Source organism: Spea bombifrons, chromosome 1, assembly GCF_027358695.1.
Source record: "Spea bombifrons isolate aSpeBom1 chromosome 1, aSpeBom1.2.pri, whole genome shotgun sequence".
NCBI lineage: Eukaryota > Metazoa > Chordata > Amphibia > Anura > Pelobatidae > Spea > Spea bombifrons.
The window spans coordinates 137690444-137711470 of NC_071087.1; the positions used below are offsets into that span (position 1 = coordinate 137690444).

General features: G+C 38.1%; 1 protein-coding gene across 1 annotated transcript in view; it reads left to right on the forward strand.

Moving 5' to 3' along the window:
• LIX1 (limb and CNS expressed 1) overlaps nt 1-21027 on the forward strand; it is a 67065-nt gene that overhangs the window by 30623 nt on the left and 15415 nt on the right. Inside the window, exon 3 of the mRNA XM_053474728.1 lies at nt 9758-9898. Coding sequence (XP_053330703.1) covers nt 9758-9898 — 141 coding nt within the window. The remainder of the gene's footprint in view (nt 1-9757; nt 9899-21027) is intronic.

Consider the following 21027-nt stretch of genomic DNA (forward strand, 5'->3'; position numbering starts at 1 on the left):
TTCCTTATCTCCCACCATCTCTTGCAACCTCTCTTTCGCATGTCTCTTCCCCATCTTCTCTTACCCTGCACTCTCTCTCTAATATCTACTTCCTGTGAACTTGCTCCACCCCATTTCTTCTCTTCTTCTGCCTTCCCAACTCATCTTCCCCAAAGCACATACCACAATTTGTCTGTCCTTTCCACACCAACCCTCTCCTAAAACACATAACCTGGATCAGCAGCCCCCGCTCTCTGCTCCACAACATGGCCCCTGCACACATGAATCAGAAGCCCCCCATCACAAAGTGGAACAAAGCACAACAAATTAGCAGCCAACCACAGCAATTGCTGGTTGTGCTGGGTTTAATGTACAGGTCCTGTCGGACTATTGTACCTATACTCTGGTTGGACCAATCACTCCCTACGCCTCCTGGTCTGCCTCTGCTCAGTGGGCCGTTTACAAAGGTGATCTCTTATCTGCCAAATGGCCCATTACACTATGTAGGATTACGTCATGCTGGCACAGTCTTCTTCGTATGCAGCAAAAGGTGCTGTGTTACCTTAAGATGCTCAGCAGTGAAGATGGCGGCCACAGAGGGAGTGGTTGAGGGTGCTGCCCAGGGTTCAAACCTAAGCCAGAGCAGGGCAAAGAAGCACACAGCTGTCAAAATAATATATTTTGCAACATTGTTTGAAGTAGAAAAAACTAATTTGTGTTAATGCCACTTGGATTTCTACTTTAACACAGCTTATACCATATTTTCACAGAATTGACATGTTTATAAAATAGATTATAAAATGTTAAAAGAACACATTTTAAAAATCACTAAATAACTTAAACTGTTTCAGATTTAAAATGATACATTTTTAGGAAATATATTTCTCTTCTGTAACACTTGATTTGATTTTTTTTCTTAAAATGACTGATTTATTAACGTGGTGTTTTTTTTGTGGCAAAATGTATTCCTCTTAATGTTTGGTGATGAAAGAAAGTAAGTGCCAGTGACATTAACACTACATAAAAAATCTAAATATTCAAGAATGTTAAAAAATATTTGCGAGTAAGGTTTTCAAACAATGATTTTTTATGCAAAGTACAATGATACTAGTAAAAAAGGTAAAAAAAAATATCGTAGAAAAAAACCACACTTTCCAATTGCCAATTTATTTGGTACTCATTCTTTTTTGAATGGTGATTGTGTTTTTTTGTCTTGCTAAAACAAAGCTTTTGTGTTATTTGCTGAAATTTCTACTTGAAAGTAAAGGTTTTGGTATAACATACTTTATTTGTGGTTAGATTGTGTTGGGTGGGTGTCTTATCCAGTAATCCCTCCATCTTCTATTGACAGTGTGTATTATATGTCTGCGCTTTTAAAAATATTTCTGTGCCATTTTTGGCTGTGTAATAAATCCTCAAAACCACATGGTATGTGTTGCAACAATGTACAATTTCCATTTCCCACAGTAAGGCTTGCAATAGCCCCAGCAGACTGACACTTGGCTCCCCTCTTCCTGAACTCGGCCATTTAGCTCCTCATGGTTTCTACAGATGGTTTTGCTTTTAATAACATTAGGGACTTTTTAATATTTTTGTTTCCTTTTCAGATTTGTTGTTTTTTTTTTGAGCAGGGGGGGTGGATTCTCTTGCCCTATGTATTATCAGGTTTAAGCCATCATGTATTTATCATCTATTATCTCACATGGGATTCTTTCGGTTCTCCCATGCATATGGAGATTTTTGCTTCAACAGGATATATTGAACAACTCCTGGCCAACATGTATTATTTATTAATACCTAGCCATGATTGTAGTGTTTATTATTATCCATTAAGCTCAGAAATAGTATGTTTTGATAAGATCATACAATGAAAGCGAAATAAGTAAATCGTAATAAAGGACTGAATATAATAATTTAAATTTAATTTTTTTTCATCAAAATAGTAAATTTTTCTGCTTTTCACAAATTACAAGTTGTCCATTGATCCTCATATCAAAAGATTATTTTTTTTCTGCTCAGACAGGTGGAGCTATCATATACGCAGCTTAAAAGAACGCTCAAGCCCTTAGTTTGAGCTTAGAAATTAGCCACTCACATGTATGCTATCTGAACACTGGTATTTTGTAGCACACATATGAATGGCTGCTACTTCAGTGACTTTAATGGGAATGCTACTGAGCAGGTTCAAGAAGTTTATGTACCAATGCTTGCTCGCCTGGTTTCAGTAAAGGCAGCCAGAAGAGGACTTAAGTGAGACAGAAGTCCTGTTTTTTAACTAATATAACTAAAGAATGCACGTTCCAATGTACATTGGAGGCAATTGTCCCTTGGGCTGCTACAAAATTCTTTAAAAAAGGGGGGGGCATAGTGGGGTCAGGAAAGCAGTGTTACATGACCCCATCATTATGAGGTGGGTGGGTATAGTGATGGTCAGGGGACTCTGCACTTACATACATACATGCATACATACATTTATACACACATTCACTCTGATCATCCATGCAGCTCACACACTTCCCCCTCCTTCAACTTTCATACTTGTTTTCTCATTATTTGAACTATACAGTTGGTCCCAACCAATTAAATTATGTCATTGGCAACAGTGATATTAGGAAGTATGTGTTTTCATATTTAACATGTTTGTGACTAATGTGTTTTTCAAACATTATAATTTAAAAATCATCGACTAGATTGAAAGCTCACAAGAGCAGGGCCCTCGTCTCCTTTGTACCAGTTTGTTATTGTATGGGTTATTGTATGTGTTTCTAAATTGTTCTACTGACTGTAACAGCGTTGCGGAATCTGCCGGTGCTTTTTAAATACATGTAATGTAATAATGTATTCCTTTTCTGAACAAAATATGTTGGGGCTACACCCCTACAAATGTACTGTTTTCACAATTAATACAGGGCTGGTATTCAATTATTCCCAGGGCTGGTTTTTATTCCCAGTCTGGCCTTGGAGCATGTAGTCTTTGATGTCAGACCCCCTTTAAATCATGATTTAAATGTTTAAATACATAATTAAACAATTGAATATTGATAAATAAAACAATCACATTGTAATGGTATGCACACTATGTCTGGCACAGCAGAGAAAGAATACACAGCGTAACTTCCTTGCCAGATACTGTGTGCTGTAGCCACCAAGAGCAAAGAACAAAAAATAAACACGCACACAGCTGCAGCTATTAATCAGATATTGTTATGTAAGTAATAGAAACACAGATCAGTAATGTAGGCTTTGATGGCATAGTCATTTTAGGTTTAATTTGAAATGCCTGGGTTGATACCTTCTTTGTATGGTAGTTGGTTGTTTTTACTGGACAAAAGCAGATACACAGTGGTGCGTTATGGAGGGTAAATCCAATGGACAAGAATTGAAAGGGCCCCAAAATGTATACATATGATACATGGGTATTTTCACAGTAGGCTTCTGGGGATCACTTAACATGTCCAACCAGCTTCAGCTAAAAGCTCTGAAGTTTGCTGTCATTGACTAAAGAAGAATTTATGTATAAAGAAAGTCTGCCAATTTCTGCCCCATCAGTGGTAAGAAGGCTCTCCAATCTAAATCAATGGGAGCACTTTCTGCAGTGTTTGCTGAGCTATAGCTGGTGCTGACTGGCAATAAGTATATAAGGTGAAAATAGCTGGGGGTGGGGAAAAGGGGCAAATACTATAGAGGGTGACACCACAGACATTTAGGGAAGCCATACATCTATCATATGCATTAAAGTGGATTTAATGACTGGAGTGTATGTTTGAAGAAAAAAAATTGATTGTCCTAATGTAGTCCTGTTCTGGGGTGTCTTTCCCCTACCGGTCACTGCCGTGACTTACTTCTGGCCTCCTACAGTGAGATCCTGAGCCCCCTCTACCGTGGAGTTGGGGTACATGTTAGTGGCAGTGCCTTCTCCCTACTGAGTATCCAGCATATGGATGGACAGGCAGGAACAGAATAAAAAAAAACTGCAATACACATCAGTAGCAATAAAACAGAATCAACATGTATTAAAGGATAAATGCAGATAAAAGTAAAGTAAATAATACAGTGGCTAACTGAACCAGAAGCTGTCCGACTGGGCCCACTACCCTCCCAAGCCCTGCGTACTCACCCTTAGGGGTCACCCTAATGACTGATGGTTAGCAGTTGGTGCGCTGAAGCTTTGGGGCCCTTTACTGAAATTAAAAATAGAGTCACGTTGGCGATAGGTGAGTGCCAAGTTCTTTCAACCACTTGCTGTATCTGGATGAGGATCCAACTTGCAGTACACATGCTGTACCAGTAACTGGATTCACCCTCTCCACAGCTACACTGGGGCAGCAGATCAGGTGGATGATGTAGCTGAGCAATGCTTCCCACACATTTTGGACTGTAGGCCCCTCATCATTCTTCCTCCTAGTAGAGTTTGAACTGGCCTAATGAGAGTCCCTCCTACAGCTTCTGGCTGCCATGTGACTTCAAGCTCAGGAATTCTCTCTGCTGGTCACTCCACAGATACACAACAGTGACACAACAGGAAAACCCAAAGGGGCTACACTAATGTTTCCAGCAAAACTAGCACATAGGCCACACACAATAAAACCATCACCACTACATGATTTGTTAGGTGCACATAATAAATTACATAAAATATTAATTGTGAGATCATTCTTAATATTTGTTTTTCTTTTTTTTTTATATTTTTTTTTTAAAAAAAGTATAACAGTAAGTTATGGGTAACTGGGTATAGCAAAACTGTACTCAAATATCAGAGCATTTAGCATGTAACATGAAGCTATAAATACATAAAGTTAAAACCTCAAGACTCCTTACAAATTACAGCCAAAAAAGTATGGATCTTATCTGGCAAGATCTATAACCAGAACAAGACCACAGACCTTAGTCTCAAATTGTTCCTAGGAAAAGATTCAAGACCTCTTAGTGAGGAGGGGCATGTGGTGAACGTCTGTAACACTCTATTATAGCTCCTTTGGCCGTGGAGAAAGTGTTTTAAATGTAAACAATTTAAAGCCAAAAAAATCAATACAAATAATTTATCAAATTATAGGAAACAAATCTGTGTATGATTCTAGTAATGGTAGAACAGCAAACTACCTGCAGATCTGTTTAGCTATAGAACGCCAGAGTTTCTGCTAGTGTGTGACAATAAGAACTTGAAGAAGATTTGTGACCAAGCCTTTTTACTCCCTATGTGCCATTTGCCCTTGTTGTCTAGCATGAGGGAACATATGTTGCTTTACTTATGGTATGTTACTAATCTTTAGTAGCAATAATTGAGGACATTGCTCTCTTTTGTCATATCCAGGTATGACAGTCAATGGTACAGTAGAATAAGGTAAAAACAGAAAAAGGTTCCCTCAAGATACATCACCAGGGTTCACCCTCCGCAATAAGACAGGTAATCAATGGCTACTGACAAAATTGGCATAGGTCCTTAGAAATGTCCCATCATGGCACCCTGTTTTGGTTTTTGATACAGCCATCAGAGCACAACTATGGTATGGAATCTCTTTTAATTTTAATATCTAAATAGTGTGCTTTGGCTCACAAATGATTTCCCAAAATCCTTTTTTCATTTATAACAGAATGTGAGTCATAGAAGAATCATTAAAGGTTCGTATATTTTCAAAAACATGCTTTGTATAAAACAGAATATTCTAAATGGCAAACTATTTTTCTAGTTTGGTGTCTCATTCCATGGAATGAATGTAGACAACAGTTCAAAATATAGCATATAAGCTAAAATGAAACTGATACATTTGATAATTTAGTTAAAAAAAGATATAGTTCTCCTTGAGGCCCAAGTCAGTAACTGTTCTGGAGCTGATGTTTCCTCACAGCATAATAACAAAAAACAAGATTATCTCCTGAAAACATAGTGTCTAATAAATGGCTCATTATGAGTCTTGTTTGACAGACACTATGTAAAAAATATAATCTATAAACATAGAATTTGATAGCAGATAAGAACCATTAACCCAATGTAGCCTGCCCATTTTCCTGATGTAGAGACAGTAATCAGTCCTTGTTCTTGTCTTAGATTCAGGAGAACTTTATGTCTGTCTCATGTATCTGTAAATTAGATTTTTTTTAGCCTCTTCTACATAATCTACTTCTACATAATCTACTCAGAGGCTGTTTCACTTATGTACACTGCTCTTAGTAAAGTAAAGCTTCCTTATATTCCCCCTAAGCCCCTAAACCCTCTAGTTTTAGTTCAAACTGAAAACTAGTTGAGGGGCCAGTATATATGAATTGAATCAGGCTAGGTTCCAGAAAAAAGGTAATTATATAACTGAATGTTATTTTTACAAAGAAAAAGAGATTATGAATGAGAGGTTCTTGACCCAGTTTTTGTAATAGAAATGATCATGCATGTTTAATCAGCAATATTAATAACATAAATCATACACAAAGCATGTCCATAATAAAATAATATTGCAGTAAGGTAGTTTAACCCATCCCCCTTCAAACGAGGAGAGACTGTGCCCGGGTGCTGAAGTGCTCCCGGAGGCCTGGTTCATGAAGAAACAAAAAGACACGGGAGAAGTATTAGAGGAAAGAAGACAGAAGTACAAGAAGAGGCAAGAGAAGAAATGTAGTTGGGGGAAAGAAGACAGGGACATGGAAGTGGAATGTAGGGAGACATTGAAAGAGAGGGAATTTGCAGGAGACTTGGGACCCCTATGTGGCACCCCCCCTTATGAGTGGCACCCGGGATGGATTGCCCCTCAAACACTGGTGATCCCTGCTGTCATTTAGGGGTCAGATATTGTGGTCTGTTACTTAAGGGAGAGTTGAAGTGAGTTCTAGCTACTTGATGTAATTAAATATTATAAAGAACCAAGTCCAATATATATATGCTGTTGGAAGATCTTGGTCCTTAACAATATATAATGAAATCAGTGAAATTTCTCCATAACACATTAAATTACACATTATACAGGGCCTGCTCAGCTCTTCTAGCTGGAAGAGTCTGCCAGTGAAGGCCTTTCATAATGAATAGCGGCATCATGGAATTGAAACCTCAACTTTCTTACAAACGCTCCTATTAAAGAATAGACCCTATTGTCACATGGCAGGTGTCGCCCACCTTTCAAAATATTCCATCCTAATAAAAAAGGACACATATATATTTAATATTTTAATTAAAAATGAAAAGCCGAGATGAGCTTTTGCAAACTACAACTTCCATCATCTTCAAACACAACACTGATGGGGGTTGTAAATTACTCTGGCGTGCCTGGTTTTGTATCAGCAATAGTGGCATAGAAATGTGTATTTTCTTTTTAGATTGTATTTCTTTAGTATAATTAAAGCACTTAACCAATGAAACGGCGAACCACTTGCTTGTCATGTCACCTGTGACAAATATATACGTTTCACCTCCTCTGTCTAGCTGCAGGACTCAAGGGAAAGATATTTCATGAGACGTTAGTAAATTCACAAAATGTTACAAAGGTGTTTTTGTTTTTACATGTGAAAGTAAATTATTACTCTTATTACTTATCAATTACCTTAGTCTTGGAGTGGGTTTGATATACATCTTGCAAGTGTTTTATTGCCAGAGGTCAGCTATGCGAATGGCCGTATAATCTAGAGAATATCTGATTACATTTTGAACTCTGAGATCTGTAAAAATGTGTTGAAACTCTGAAACTGGATTTCATTAATACAATATGAGTTACATTAAAGGTCCTTATCAACATGCATAAAATAAATCCATCAAAATGACACAAGTCCCTCTCAACAAAAGGTTTGAAAATCAGAGTTTAACTCTAGATCAATGAAAATAACAAATAAAACGGTACTCCAAAGTTAGAAAATCTTCATGCTGGCTTGGGGTCTTGGGCCAAACTGATATATAGTACTTGATTAGTACAAGATGTCAAAAAACCTTTGGACCAGATGTAATGACCTCCCCATCCAAATATGTTTTAAATATTTTAGTAGGTGCTGAGGGTTGAACACCTATTCAATTCCTCACACATGTGCACAGAGAACAAACACTGAACAAAGTGAAAATCTCTACGTGAAACAGGAAGTTGCGCTCATTTTATCAGGAATCTCTTGATATTTCTGTCTCTGTCAATGTTGGGCACTCTTTCAGTCTGCTTAAGTACTTACTACGCAGCTGATTTCTCATGTCATGTTTACTCACTGAACCCGCTGAGTCAAGCATCCGATATCTGCGCAGACATGTGTTGTTCAAGTACTTGACTGATGTACCCTCAGTGTCCACGCCAGGCCCCACCAATCAATTTAACTACTCAATAATTGACACAACACCAAGAGTGGGGTTGAAAAGTCCATAGCTGAATTATTTAACCTAAGCTTACCAGGCTATCCAGGTACCACCAACACAGGGGAGGACATATCCGGATGGCCAACCTCAGACCCGAGGTTCCATGCTCCACCAACCAGGAACTTCCCACCGAAATACCACCAAATGCTCTCCCCAGAGCATTTACCCCCTAGATGCCTGGTAAGCTTCTGCCTTCAACTGCGACACATTTTAACCACCCACCTAAACACCACAAAATAGGGATAGAGGGCGGGACAAACTACACAAGGTAGTGTGACACACAAAAAGGCCTCAAACCTAATGACACTGGTCCTTAAATAAAATGCCCTCAGGACTAGCCCTACTTGGCATCCCAGTCAAGGCCCACTCCAGCCCATTCTGGCCCCCCTTGGCATCATGAAACATGCTTACATGCTTTCCCAGTGCATTTGCCTGCTTGTGTCAGAGTTTAGCACAGAACCCAGGAGCTGTCTCCCTTTGGCCCACTGAGATCATAGTTGTAAGATTTTATACAAACATTGTCATAGTAACATCATCATGGCCGAAACTCGAATTAGAACTGTCACTTGGTTAAGAGAGAAGGTGCTATAAGGAAAGGAAGCTGAAAAACTTGGATGACCCCTTCCACCACAGTGTGGACTACGAGAGGACTAGCATTTTTGTTTTTTTCTTCTAGATGAGGATTAAGGGTGTCATGCAATTGCAATACTGATCTCTTAAATAATATGCTCTGACATATACCCTGGAGTTGATCCTTAGTTCTCAAATATTTAATGACATGGGCCTGTAATTATAGTAATATTGAATGCATAGTTAACCATTGTGTCATCCTTGCTTCTGAATTTTATAGTTTTAAAAATAGTATTAATACATTTTGGAACAAAGGAGCATAATATCATTTGCTGCATAGGATGAGAATTAAAAGCAATTAAGATACTCCTAATCGTAACTGGGAACCTCCTAGGGCTGGCCCTCCGGAGTGATCACTCTACTGCTCCCTAATGGAGGCAGGAAAGTGGGTGGAATGAAAGTGGATAACAATGTATAGGGATGAGTCAAGCCTTAAAGATAATTGATAGGGCCTGGGATGGTTCAAGGAAGAGTTTGAGTGCAGACCTGGGCACAAAATGGAGACAGACAAACTCTGCTCACTTGACTAAAGATTAAATAAGAAGTCATGGTAATCAGGTACTCTCATAATAAGGGCAGCAGATGGGAAGTTTTCAATGTTGGCCCTCAAGAAATGAAGAGCTTTCAACAACATGTAACTAGAGCATAGCTGAATTTGTGAGAAGGTGTTAACATTTCATTTTCATTTCAATTTGGCATGACTTATAAAGGATGTGTGATTGTGCTGTGTATAAAATGGACATTTAAGTACTGACTCTATCCAACAGGATCCTAATGAGTAATGTGGTTTGGCCATTATTGCAGTTATAAACCTCTCATTTTATTTGTGATTTACAGTGCTGTTCAAGCCGAGCAGAAGCACGGAGAGATGCGGCAAAAGTTGCACTTATCAACTCCCTGTTCAACGAGTTACCAACTCGGAGAATTACTAAGGAATTCATCATAGCAAGTGTTCAAGAAGCAGTCACATCAACAAGTGTAAGTCAAATCCCCTAAAATACATTGTCCTACTTAAGAAACCTTTCTTCTTTTTTTCGAAGGATGTTCTTGTCTTGTTGGTCTTGATCAAATAAATCAAATCTTGTAGATGTCTTTTCAGGACATTTCATCCCCACAGTTATTCATTATTGTTTTATTGCCCGTTTTAATATTAAAATATAAAACATGATCCCAATAATTCCAGTCGTTGTAAAGAGACAATAACATGTTTTCTTTTTCTTCAAACGATTTTCTGATTTGTTGATGTTAGGCTCTCCTTAATGCCTCTAAATTAAATATTTAGCTAGTACAATTTAACTAGAGGGATTATATAATATCCTCAAATTCTGAGCAGACAGTTGCAGTATCAAGATTGCACAAAGACCCCAACAAATTCTCCTATGTCCAGTCCAAGAGAGTTAGCTATCCAGCTTATATGCACAGCAATTTAAATCAATTAATTTCAACCTATCATACTTCCCCTAGTTCTGCTGTTGATTCAGAAAATAAAAAGTAATAACACATGTTGAATTGCTTTGTCAAACATTATTTTAAATAGAAAGAATCCTGTTGGCAAAACAGCAATTGATCTGGCTGTGGGATGGATAACTAAAATAGTTATTTTGTTTGTAGATGCTGAGCCTTCAATTCCAGCTGTATGCTTAACCTGTTGTATATCAGGACATTAGAAATAATGACCTTTTGTTTCCTTTTTTTGTCCTCAACTTTTGGAAGTAAACCCCATTGTCTGCTAGTTTACATTATTCCAAAATACATCTGCTTTTCTCATGTTTTTTTCTCCTTTTGGAGAACCTAATATGTTGTTAATTGTGTCAATAAATTGTGAATTTTATTTTATTAATTTTATTTACTTAGTCTTTATAAAATGTAACACTATAATGATTCATATTTAGTGCAAACCCAATCAAATGTCAATGGTGAGAACAAGTTAGTTTAACTGAGACGTTATATGATATACGGTATTGGCCCGATTCTAGGCCGCACCCTTTAGTTTGGTGCTATTTTAAAGAAAAAATACACATTAGTGGGATAGTGAACCAGTATTTTATCTAATGATACATTAGAATGTATTGTAATATTTTTGGTATCTATTATGCAGTTAGTCAGCAAAGGTTATGTACAAACAGAAACTTGGAAAACCAATAGCCATTCTAAGGTCCTTCTTTAATTCATAATGCACCTTACTTATAGATATGCCACTCTGCCCCCCAGATATGCCATATGCTTTATGCCCCCCCAGATATGCTACTCACCAACCTAATTTACCACATACCCCCTGATATGTCTTGTACTGCCTGATATGCCACTCTGCTCCCCAGATATGCCACTCTGCCCCCCAGATATTTCACTCAACCCACCTGATATGACACATACCCCCCTGATATGCCTTATAGCCCCAGATTTACCTATGCATCCTCAGACTTGCCCCCTGTGCTCCAAACATCTGGTGTCTAGTGGGGCAGCCGGTGGACATCTGCACGATGCGTGTAGACAACCTCTGCTGCTGTCCGCCACTTCCACACCCTTACTTTAAAGACTTAAATTGGGGGGAGTCCGGCCTATAATTGGGCAAATACGGTATATGCAAGTATACATAATATCACTGCATACGCTTTTCAGGTCTTCTTCTCTCATTGGACATATATCCTGCACAGTATCTGAAAATGTACACTATGTACCTTATAAAGTTGTTTAATGTTTACTTTAATGAGATTAACTGTATTATAGTCTTTAAAAAACACTGTAGATATGTGTGCGGTTTAAAGAATTGTGAAAATCTGTCAAAATGACTTTCCAACTAGTTCACGTGTTCCAGCACTAACATCCTCATGTTACAGTTTTTCTATTCAGTTCATTTATTGAGGAATCTGACATTACTTGGTTGAATCCACGACGCAGGTCTTTAAGTTCTCTTTGTTTTGTATCATATGTTAATCATTAGAAGGCAGCATTACTCATTGTCTCATAAACATTCATTGAGTTCTATAAACTGAATACAGGATTATTCCATTAAAGAATCTGTGGTTTTCTCCAGAACCTTTAAATCTCAATTATTTGTGTTCTTGGAAAGCACTTGCAAAAATTTGCAATGCAAGGTTTCCTGACCTTAAAAGCCTCACCTTGTCTCTTCCTCTTCTAGGAAACATCTTGGAGGACATATGTGATGTCTTCAAAGCCCATGCAACACAAGCCAATAAAGCACGATAGTATTGTGGCAGTTGTATAATACCTGTTAGTAAGAAGGTGAAAGAAAACAAGTAATTTAACCTATTCTTAAATATAAGCTTTGGAAATTGGGGACTCTCGTGTTAGAGCATTACCTTTGAAAAATCTGGCATTTATTATGCGTTTCCAATTTCATTCAGATGCAAACTGAACCTCTCCAGAACCTCTCCTCATTTTGACAATCTCAGGGTTTTTTTGTAAAATCATTCTTAACACATCAACAGATCATAAATTATTTTCAGGAGATATTATTCCACATGGTGCCTTAGAAGTACAATCACTTTGAAATATGAGTTCATATGTGGATTGAGCTGTATTCACTAAAGGGTCATTGGTGACTGATCTATACTGATTTTGCCCAGACAGCTGCCTTTTTTTTTTGGCAAACCCTAATATCACAGTTTAGGGCCCTACACACATGATTTTGAATTTAAGTTCATCCTTGCAATCACATGATTTCTTTTAAGATATAGTTCCTATCAGAGGTGATGTGGATGTCAAGGGGCTCAAATTATTTGACTGTCCCACGTAAACTGCTTATACAGGAGTACAAGGTACCCATTTATTAATGGGCTCTATATAAAGATACACATTCCTTATTACTTACATGTGTTCTCCCACCATAAATGCTCGTGTTTCCCCCCTTTAAGAATTAGTTTCTAATTATAAAACCAAAATGTAATTTCACCTATACAAGTCTGACCTCATGGTCATCTTGAAACTATACAAGCTGAATTATAACACACGAAATATAAAAAAAATATAATACAAAATAGTTAAAGAAGCACTCTAGCCCCATTTTGCGTTTAAACACACATTGAGGTCTGTTTTGCAGTATATGTACATACATACGTACATACAAAAAATGCTTCTGATAGTAGTCCAAAATCTTATAATCAAAGTACCAGATTGCTCCTCCTTTGGAAAACCCTTCCCTTTCATTGAACAGTATCGTAATATATCTATGTTTTTCTATATACCAAGTATCAGTCACTTGGATGAGAATCTAGTAATTCATGTTTAGGTGCATCTGGGGCTAGAATAGAAAGAAAACCTGAGTTCAGGTGTATATAGGATAGGACTTAAGCTTAACCCATATAATCAATATGTAGCATGGCATTTTTACTTAACTCTAGTCCACTTTGCATTCAGCCACAATCCAGACTTAAAAGGTTCCAGCCTTTATTTTAAATGGCACAGCATTACTCAAATAAGAGCCCCCTCTTTACTGTTTTATTTCATGTATAGTAATGGCACGCAGCCATACAGATTGTCATGATAGAAAACTTTGTAACGGCAGTCATACAACTTGAAACAACAGGGCTTGGAAAACTACTGCTGATAATCTAATTGTGGGTAACTGATGGATAGGGGCGATAAGTTATTTTTTTTGTAGAACTAAGCTTTCTTTGTGCCTTATGTCTGGAGTTTAACATGTGCCACTTTTCATGGTAATTTATATATTCTGCTCCCTGCATTTTCTTTTGAAATTGGAGGGCTATCTACATTACAGTATTCTGTACTGAACCTTACCCTAGCCCATCTATACTATTAAAAAAGTATAATTTGGTATAGTTTTACTTTCTTTTGTTTACAATATGCCTTTACTGTAGTTTTAATTCATTTATCTGGTATTGTGAATTTATGCTGTCATAAAAAAAACATATATATATATTGTTCAGGAGAAGCATATTATATTTTTTTCTGAACTGACAAACAGGTGCAAGAGTTAAGATGTATTATTAGAGATAAAGCTATTTGCGACCAATGAGGGTTGAGATAGAGGTCTGGGTAGGTGGCGTATCACCGTGGCCCGGGTATGTACAAATTAAACCAGGCAGCGTTCTGGCATGGTCAGGGATAGCTGAGGTCAAGGCAAGTAGCTTTCTGGCATGGTCAGGGATAGCTGAGGTCATACACAGGTGTTCAAAATTAGAAAATTACTAAAAAAGAGCCAAAAGGCACAAGTGGTGTTTCTTGTCTAGAGATTGGAAATATGTTGCATGGGTTGCTAGGATCTGATCCTGATGATCTTGACAAGTAGGCACCCTGGTTAGATCTACTGGGTCCATTTCTGGTCTGTGCAACAATCTGCAACCAATTAGTTGGACCCTAGATGCAAGATCACGCCGAGGTGAACAGGAAAAGTTGAGATAGAGGTCTGGGTAGCTGTTTCGATTAGAATACATTGGAGCCTACATAAAGGGTCCAACTAGGATATGCTATAGCCTGGTTTTACATGTGCCAGACTCCACCAAGATGGCTGCTGCAATCTTCCTGGAGTTCCTGCTGCTAGGAACAGAGGATCCCTGCTGACCACTGGAACCTGGAAGCACGACCTTTTTGCGTTTATCAATACATGTACTGCACTCCAATCGTCAGGTCATTTCCAACACAAAGCACATAGAAATGATGTCCCTGTATGTTATTGGAATAAATAACATGTATTCTAGATACTTGAAAGACGAACTGACGTGCTGGCGTCATGCAGTCACGTGTCAGTATATCCTTACTCGCAAGTGCCCTTAAAGCAGGGCTGGCCTTAGGGGTGTGCGACCTGTGCGGCCGCACAGGGCGCCATGGGAACAGGGGCGTCTGCCCGGGACTTAAATTAAAGCATCTGGGTTTTTTTAACTTTATATAACATCCTCCATATTTAATAAAGTTAAAACAAACAAAAAAACGATGTTTCAATTTAAGTCCCGGGCAGGGGCACCGAGCGGTCGGTCGTGAAGTTTTCAGCGAGCGCTCGGCGCCCCTCACTCTCCGTGACTCTGTTGCGGTGCCGGCGCTCAGCTGTGAAGCGCGCACCGCGGCAGATCGGGAAGACGGGCGCCTCCCGCTCCCACTGCAGGACTCCGGCAACGAGGTAAGTAAGGATAGGGAGAAGGGGCGGAGAAGGGGCAGAGGGAGGGGGCAGTGAGAAGTGGCAGAGGGGGGCAGTGAGAAGGGCCAGAGGGGGGGACAGTGAGAAGGGGCAGAGGGGGGGCAGTGAGAAGGGGATGGGGGGCAGTGAGAAGGGGATGGGGGGCACCAGAGGTGTAGTCCGCAGAGGGTGCCAGAACACTTAAGGCCGGCTCTGCCTTAAAGTGAATGTTTTTAAAGTGGGGTATGCTTCTTATTTGCAGTAATGGCTCCAGATTTGTTTATAGGCCTTTATATGTTTGCTTTTTGTTTGCTTCATTGATGTCTTTCATTCATACCTGGGTAGGTATGATTGAAAGCCATACCTCCCCCATTTCACAGTGGAGTGTTTTGATTATTTGTATCAATTAAAAAATATGATAATTAATACATCACAGTGATGTAAAAATAACCGTGTCCCTCAGATCATAGACAGATTTGTTTTAAAAAAAGAAAGAAAGTTGGTATAACATGTTTGGCAACTTTGATTTTCTTTTTCTTTAACAGTGTTCTGCAGTACCATCTTTGTGTTAAGGAGTCTTTGATTAATGGCCTCCCTCGCTATTTTAATTGGCTCTACACTCAATAACAGTTTTTGAATGTTGAACATAGTCCATTGGTACATCATCCAAAATAAATACAGCAATATGTTTTAAGTGGTTTTCAGATCTTGGCAAACATTCAGCACTTTAATCCATACATGCCAGAAGATTGAGCATTCTAGAGTGAGAACTTAGTTCTATTAATTCTACAGATAGTACAGAAGCATTTACTGAATAGTTGGATTACTGGCAACAAAAGTGGACAAAGTCTCTGGTGTCAAACGTATTGGACAATATCCACTATTACTTGTCCTGTCCTGTTATTGATATAAAACCCCAAAATAATGTACAATCTCCCTAATAAAAGTTGAGGTTTTGGAACAAATACCTATGGCTCTGGTATTGTGAGTATGATTTGGTTTACAAACACAAAGATAATCTCCCATAAGAGTTTTATTTATCCTAAATCCAGTTCTCGTTTTATCCTAATGATCAATATATGTAGAGGAGCCATTGTAATCCTCCTTGTTAAGCTAGTTCCTGTGAGGTTTATAGGTCATAGAAGAAATTGGCAGGGTTTAATGTTCCTGTTGTATGTCAAGTAATTTGACCTTGCAATAATGACTGCTAGATGTTGGGCTGTCTCCTGTGCTTTATTTAACTTCTGGGTGGCACGTATACAAAACCAAACCACAAAACTGTCCTCCATTGTATTTAAGCTTTGAAAAGGTGTTTCTTCTATAAAAACATGTACATGTGTACTTTAGAAAGGTGAATGGAGTTCCTCAGGATTGTAAGCTTGCCAGCAGGGTTCTCTCCACCTAATGTATCAATTCTGTCAATTCTAGTCTTGTCATACCTCTTGAATATATGTATTGTAAGAAGCGCTGCGTAAATTGTTGGCACTATATAAATAAAAGATAATAATAATAAAATACTCATAAGGTATGCAGTAATTTTTTTTCTAGAGGTTTAGTTAGTAGAATTACATCTACAACAAGGCTGCTAAAGTGTAACCTCATATTAACGTTGGTTTAGATTGTATAATAATTTTATAGTCAAAGTTAATACCTTTGTACTGGGCCAACATAGGAATAAATGTGACATCACATAAGTCTTTAGGACCTCAGAGGTCTTTTCATCAACAGACAGGCATAATCTGGTTTGTATAACTCTAATGCTAATATGTTGATGTTGTTGTGGGTCAGTCTGTGTACTCAAAGTATTTTTTAAGGTTCTATGGCTGAACTTAATATCAATGGACTCAACAGCTAAACTAACATCAGTGATCTCTTGCTGCTTCTCTCAGGTTGCGTATATTGCTCTATATCACATAAAACAACTTGGTACTCATAAATCTGAATTTACAAATGTTCTGCTGACCTGTCAGTCTGCTGAATCCTGATTTGCCTACGAACATATTGATGGAGTTGCAGGATTGTACCTCATCATTTATTTATTTACTCTTTCTGGAGAAGTAAGAAGAAATATAAGGTGATGATTGTACATCATTTATATTAACATAGAAACATAGAATTTGACAGCAGAAAGAACCATTCTGGACATCTAATCTGCACATTTTTTCCGATATAGAGACTTTAATCGTCATTGGTCATGTCTTTGATTCAGGGTAGCTCTTTGACTATCCCACTCTTGTTTAAGTTCTCTCACTGTGTTAGCCTCTAAAACTTCTGATGGGAGACTGTTTAATTTATCTACCACCCCCTCTGTAAAGTAAACCTTCCTAACATTACATTATCCTGCCTAGCTGCCCTACTGTCCTGCTTTTGCAGGAAGTGGGTATCATGGGCCAGTTGTCATGATACCATGTTATCTTCTGTGACCATCCCAGGTAGCTATATAATTTAATGGATGCTTGTGCTGTTGCAGCACCCACTTGGTCATCTTGTAATGCTCTGTAGCTGACCACTGCAATGTGGCTTTTCATGTATGATAGGCGGGCGGTCCTGCCCCAGGCCATACCCCCTTTGGGTCCAACCACGCACCTCTAGTCACACTTCCAGAACAGATATCCCAAAACATTTTAGAGACTATGGCACATGGCTGCCAATGTTCTTGAGATCTACTTGGTTGTCAATATTTCCCCAGCAAAGTTCCCTCTGTTAGCCGCAAGTGTATTGCAAGCTCTCTTGCTGTGCAGAAATATATTTGTTAAAACGTCCTGCAGCACATGCAATGTCCTACTATGAAATTCAGCTTTGCGTGGCTCACTGGTCAAGCCAAATTAGTCATGGTCATCCAATACAGTTTAAGAGATTGCCTCAACTAAGTTAAATTGTCAAGAGTTACTTTGGCTTCAAGTGAAATATTTTATTTTTCCAGGAATAGTGCCCCAAGCAGGCAGATTCAACTTATTTTGATGTTTCACATCTTCATGCATTTATTGTACAGGATTCCCAATATTGCTTGGTCCTAGAAAAGTTGAAGTTAATTTCGGGGGAGTATTTTATTAGTTTAGACCTTCCAGTGACGTCAGTTTACCCATTAGAGACAGAAGACAAAACTCTAATGTAGTTAAACCTAATTTAGTAAGTTGTGATTCTGACAAGTCTCATTATTTAAAAGCTATCTGGAGAAAAGTCAGAGAAGCAGACACAGCGGAGAGACAGTGTGGTTTGTGGTATTAAAGCGACATTTGGTTAGCACAGGCACAGAGCTTTGCTTGATAGCTCAACAGCTACTTCTTATAAAAGAGCAAATTGTACACAAAGCCTTCTATGGTGAACAGAAAAATATTAACTTGGAGCAACAAGCAATTTTCAGTTATTCTTTCTTCGTAAATTGTCCTAATGTCCTTTTAATGTGTTCACTGTAAAGAGAAGAAGATGCTGAACAAATGAATGTGTGTAAATAATAAGTAAACCCTTATGTATTCATTGATAATTAGGTTCCATAACCTGGAAGGTTTAGGTCAAAGATTATACATTACAGCACAACAATATTGCTATACATTTACAATAATTTAGGTATTTGTTTTTTTCCCAAAGTAACACCATTAAAATTATTATTTAATGAAATAATTGTTGTTGTAGCTTTGTTGTCAACTTTGTATTTAAGACCAAGACATTATGAAATCCATTAATTTAGCAGAAAATAAACGTCCAACCTGGCAGCTGGCAGAGTCTCATACACCTTCGATACCAGAATATTTTATATTTATCTTAAGTTTAGTTTGTATTTTCCCCGCATTGCAATAGTGTTACGGAATTTGGCACTAAATAAAGAAAATGCATTAGCAATAAAATAATAAGAAACATTCCAGACAAATCCTTTTGAATTTCTGATTAACTTAAGTACCTTACTATTTGGCACGTTATCTCTTCTTTTTTTTGCTCCACGGAACTGGATAAAGAACACAAGAGGTTAGTTATCTTTTAAAATGAAATAAAATCAATAATTAAATGCTGAACTATGAACAAACACAAAGGGACCATTAGTCCCTTGAAATAAATTGCAAGTTTTACCTCAGCATCGCCAGTTACCTCTTAATGTCAGTGTGACCATGCGCCTTGCCCTCAACAACATCAAAACACTCAATAAACAGTACCAAGCAAGATTCTGTGTTCTTTGGCCAGATCGTAGAGTATACGAAGAAAACTTTTTGTAAACCAGCCATAGTAAAAAGTGATGGAATTAATATAACCCCATGCCAGTTTTAAAAGAGTTTACAAGGACTTTTCTGTAGCTGGCCTCTGGATTGTACAAACTGGCCATATTTTACCATTCTATAGCAACCTCTTACAGTGTAATTTTGTTGACTATTTAATGTAATTGATGAGTACTCTTTCAGTACTGGGTCAGAGAGTTATATGAACATAAATGAAAATGTCCACAAAATACTATTCTTCTGTCTCTATATTGGCTTTATTGTCCATCTGTACCATAGTCCTCCTATGGCCTTAAGTAAAGCAACTTAAAAAGAGGATTATGTACAAACACGTAAAAATATGAATGAGTTTTAATACAATGTCCAATGGCCTGTCAATATAGTTTTTAACCTAAGACAATGTTCGGTGTTTCTTCACAACTGTCCTAACACCCCGTCTTGCTTTTTGCGATGGTGAAGAACATGGACTAGTTGAGATCCTCTGATCTCCCCTGACTGGTCCAGCAAGTTTGTGCTTTGTCAGTACAGACCTCGATCACAGCTCCCACGTGACCACTTTGCTGTATATATTAACTGAGGCCCAGAGGTAACTAGACAGTAATGATAGAAAAGTGGTCCATGCCTACCCCCACCCTGCCACTAACCATGTCCCGATGTGGATATCTTCAGGGGGTATACCATAGATGTATGTGACATGGATACCCATGACCAGAGGAGCCAGGCTAGAACCCATATGTAGCACTATCAGGAAACGCAATTCACTTAACAATGTTGTCCGGATATTCCTATGCAAAATATACTCTCACTAAAATGTTCTCAGAATCCTACAGGAACAAATGAAGGACCAAAATCTACTTTTAAATATCAACTATAGAAAAGTGTAGGATATTTCTATCCCCAGGCTAGTATATTGCTGTGAACGCAAATAGAAAGGAGGTACAACTAGCACTAAATTAAGTAAATAAATTATCATTTTAGCTGCAACCTGGGAATCTGAATGTTTATGCCTCTTATGTGTTTTAGGTTCTGCGCTCCCCTTTCTGTATTTTTTTTTTTTTTGGCTGTGCATATTTGCAGATTCTGACCAAACTTTAAGGCCCCTCCAACCACACAAGGTAAAATGCAATGCAGTCCCACTGATTCAGACCAAGACCCGCCAAACTTGGGGTACTTTGACACAGTGGCGGGCTAAGCAATAAATGGCCAAGTATTGTGATGGATTCCCCAATATTTATGCCTTAGATAGATGTTTTTTGAATGATATTCACTGGTTATGTGCTGAATTCTTGCTTTACTAAATTACATTTTTGGCTGTTTTTCTGCTAGTTATATGGGAGTGCTGTTAAGCAACTTTGACATGTTAGCAAGTTTTCAATAGCGTCCTTAGGAATTACCCCCCACGCTGTTCTATTACACAATGCTTTCTCACGGGTCCGATGCGGAGAAAGGACCTCTTACCATGTTTCACTGTTTTGAAATACAGACCCAATAGTTGCAAAAGTATTAGTTCACACAGTTGTTTGCCAGTACTTTCTTAACTCTATATTAGAAAATTTATAGCATCTGAATCTAGAAACATTAACACAGGGCCTCAGGAATATTTACACTGGCTTTAAAATATCCCAAAGGAAGATCACATCTAGAAGTCTACAAAGTACAATTTTTTTAAACTAAGAATTCACCGTAAAAACTATTAATGACTTCAAATCACCATCTCATATCAAGCTAGCATAAATCAATGGTGGAAAACCTGTGGCTCTGGGGTTTTATTTAGTTAATTCATTTGATTTTCATTTGTTAATGAGTGA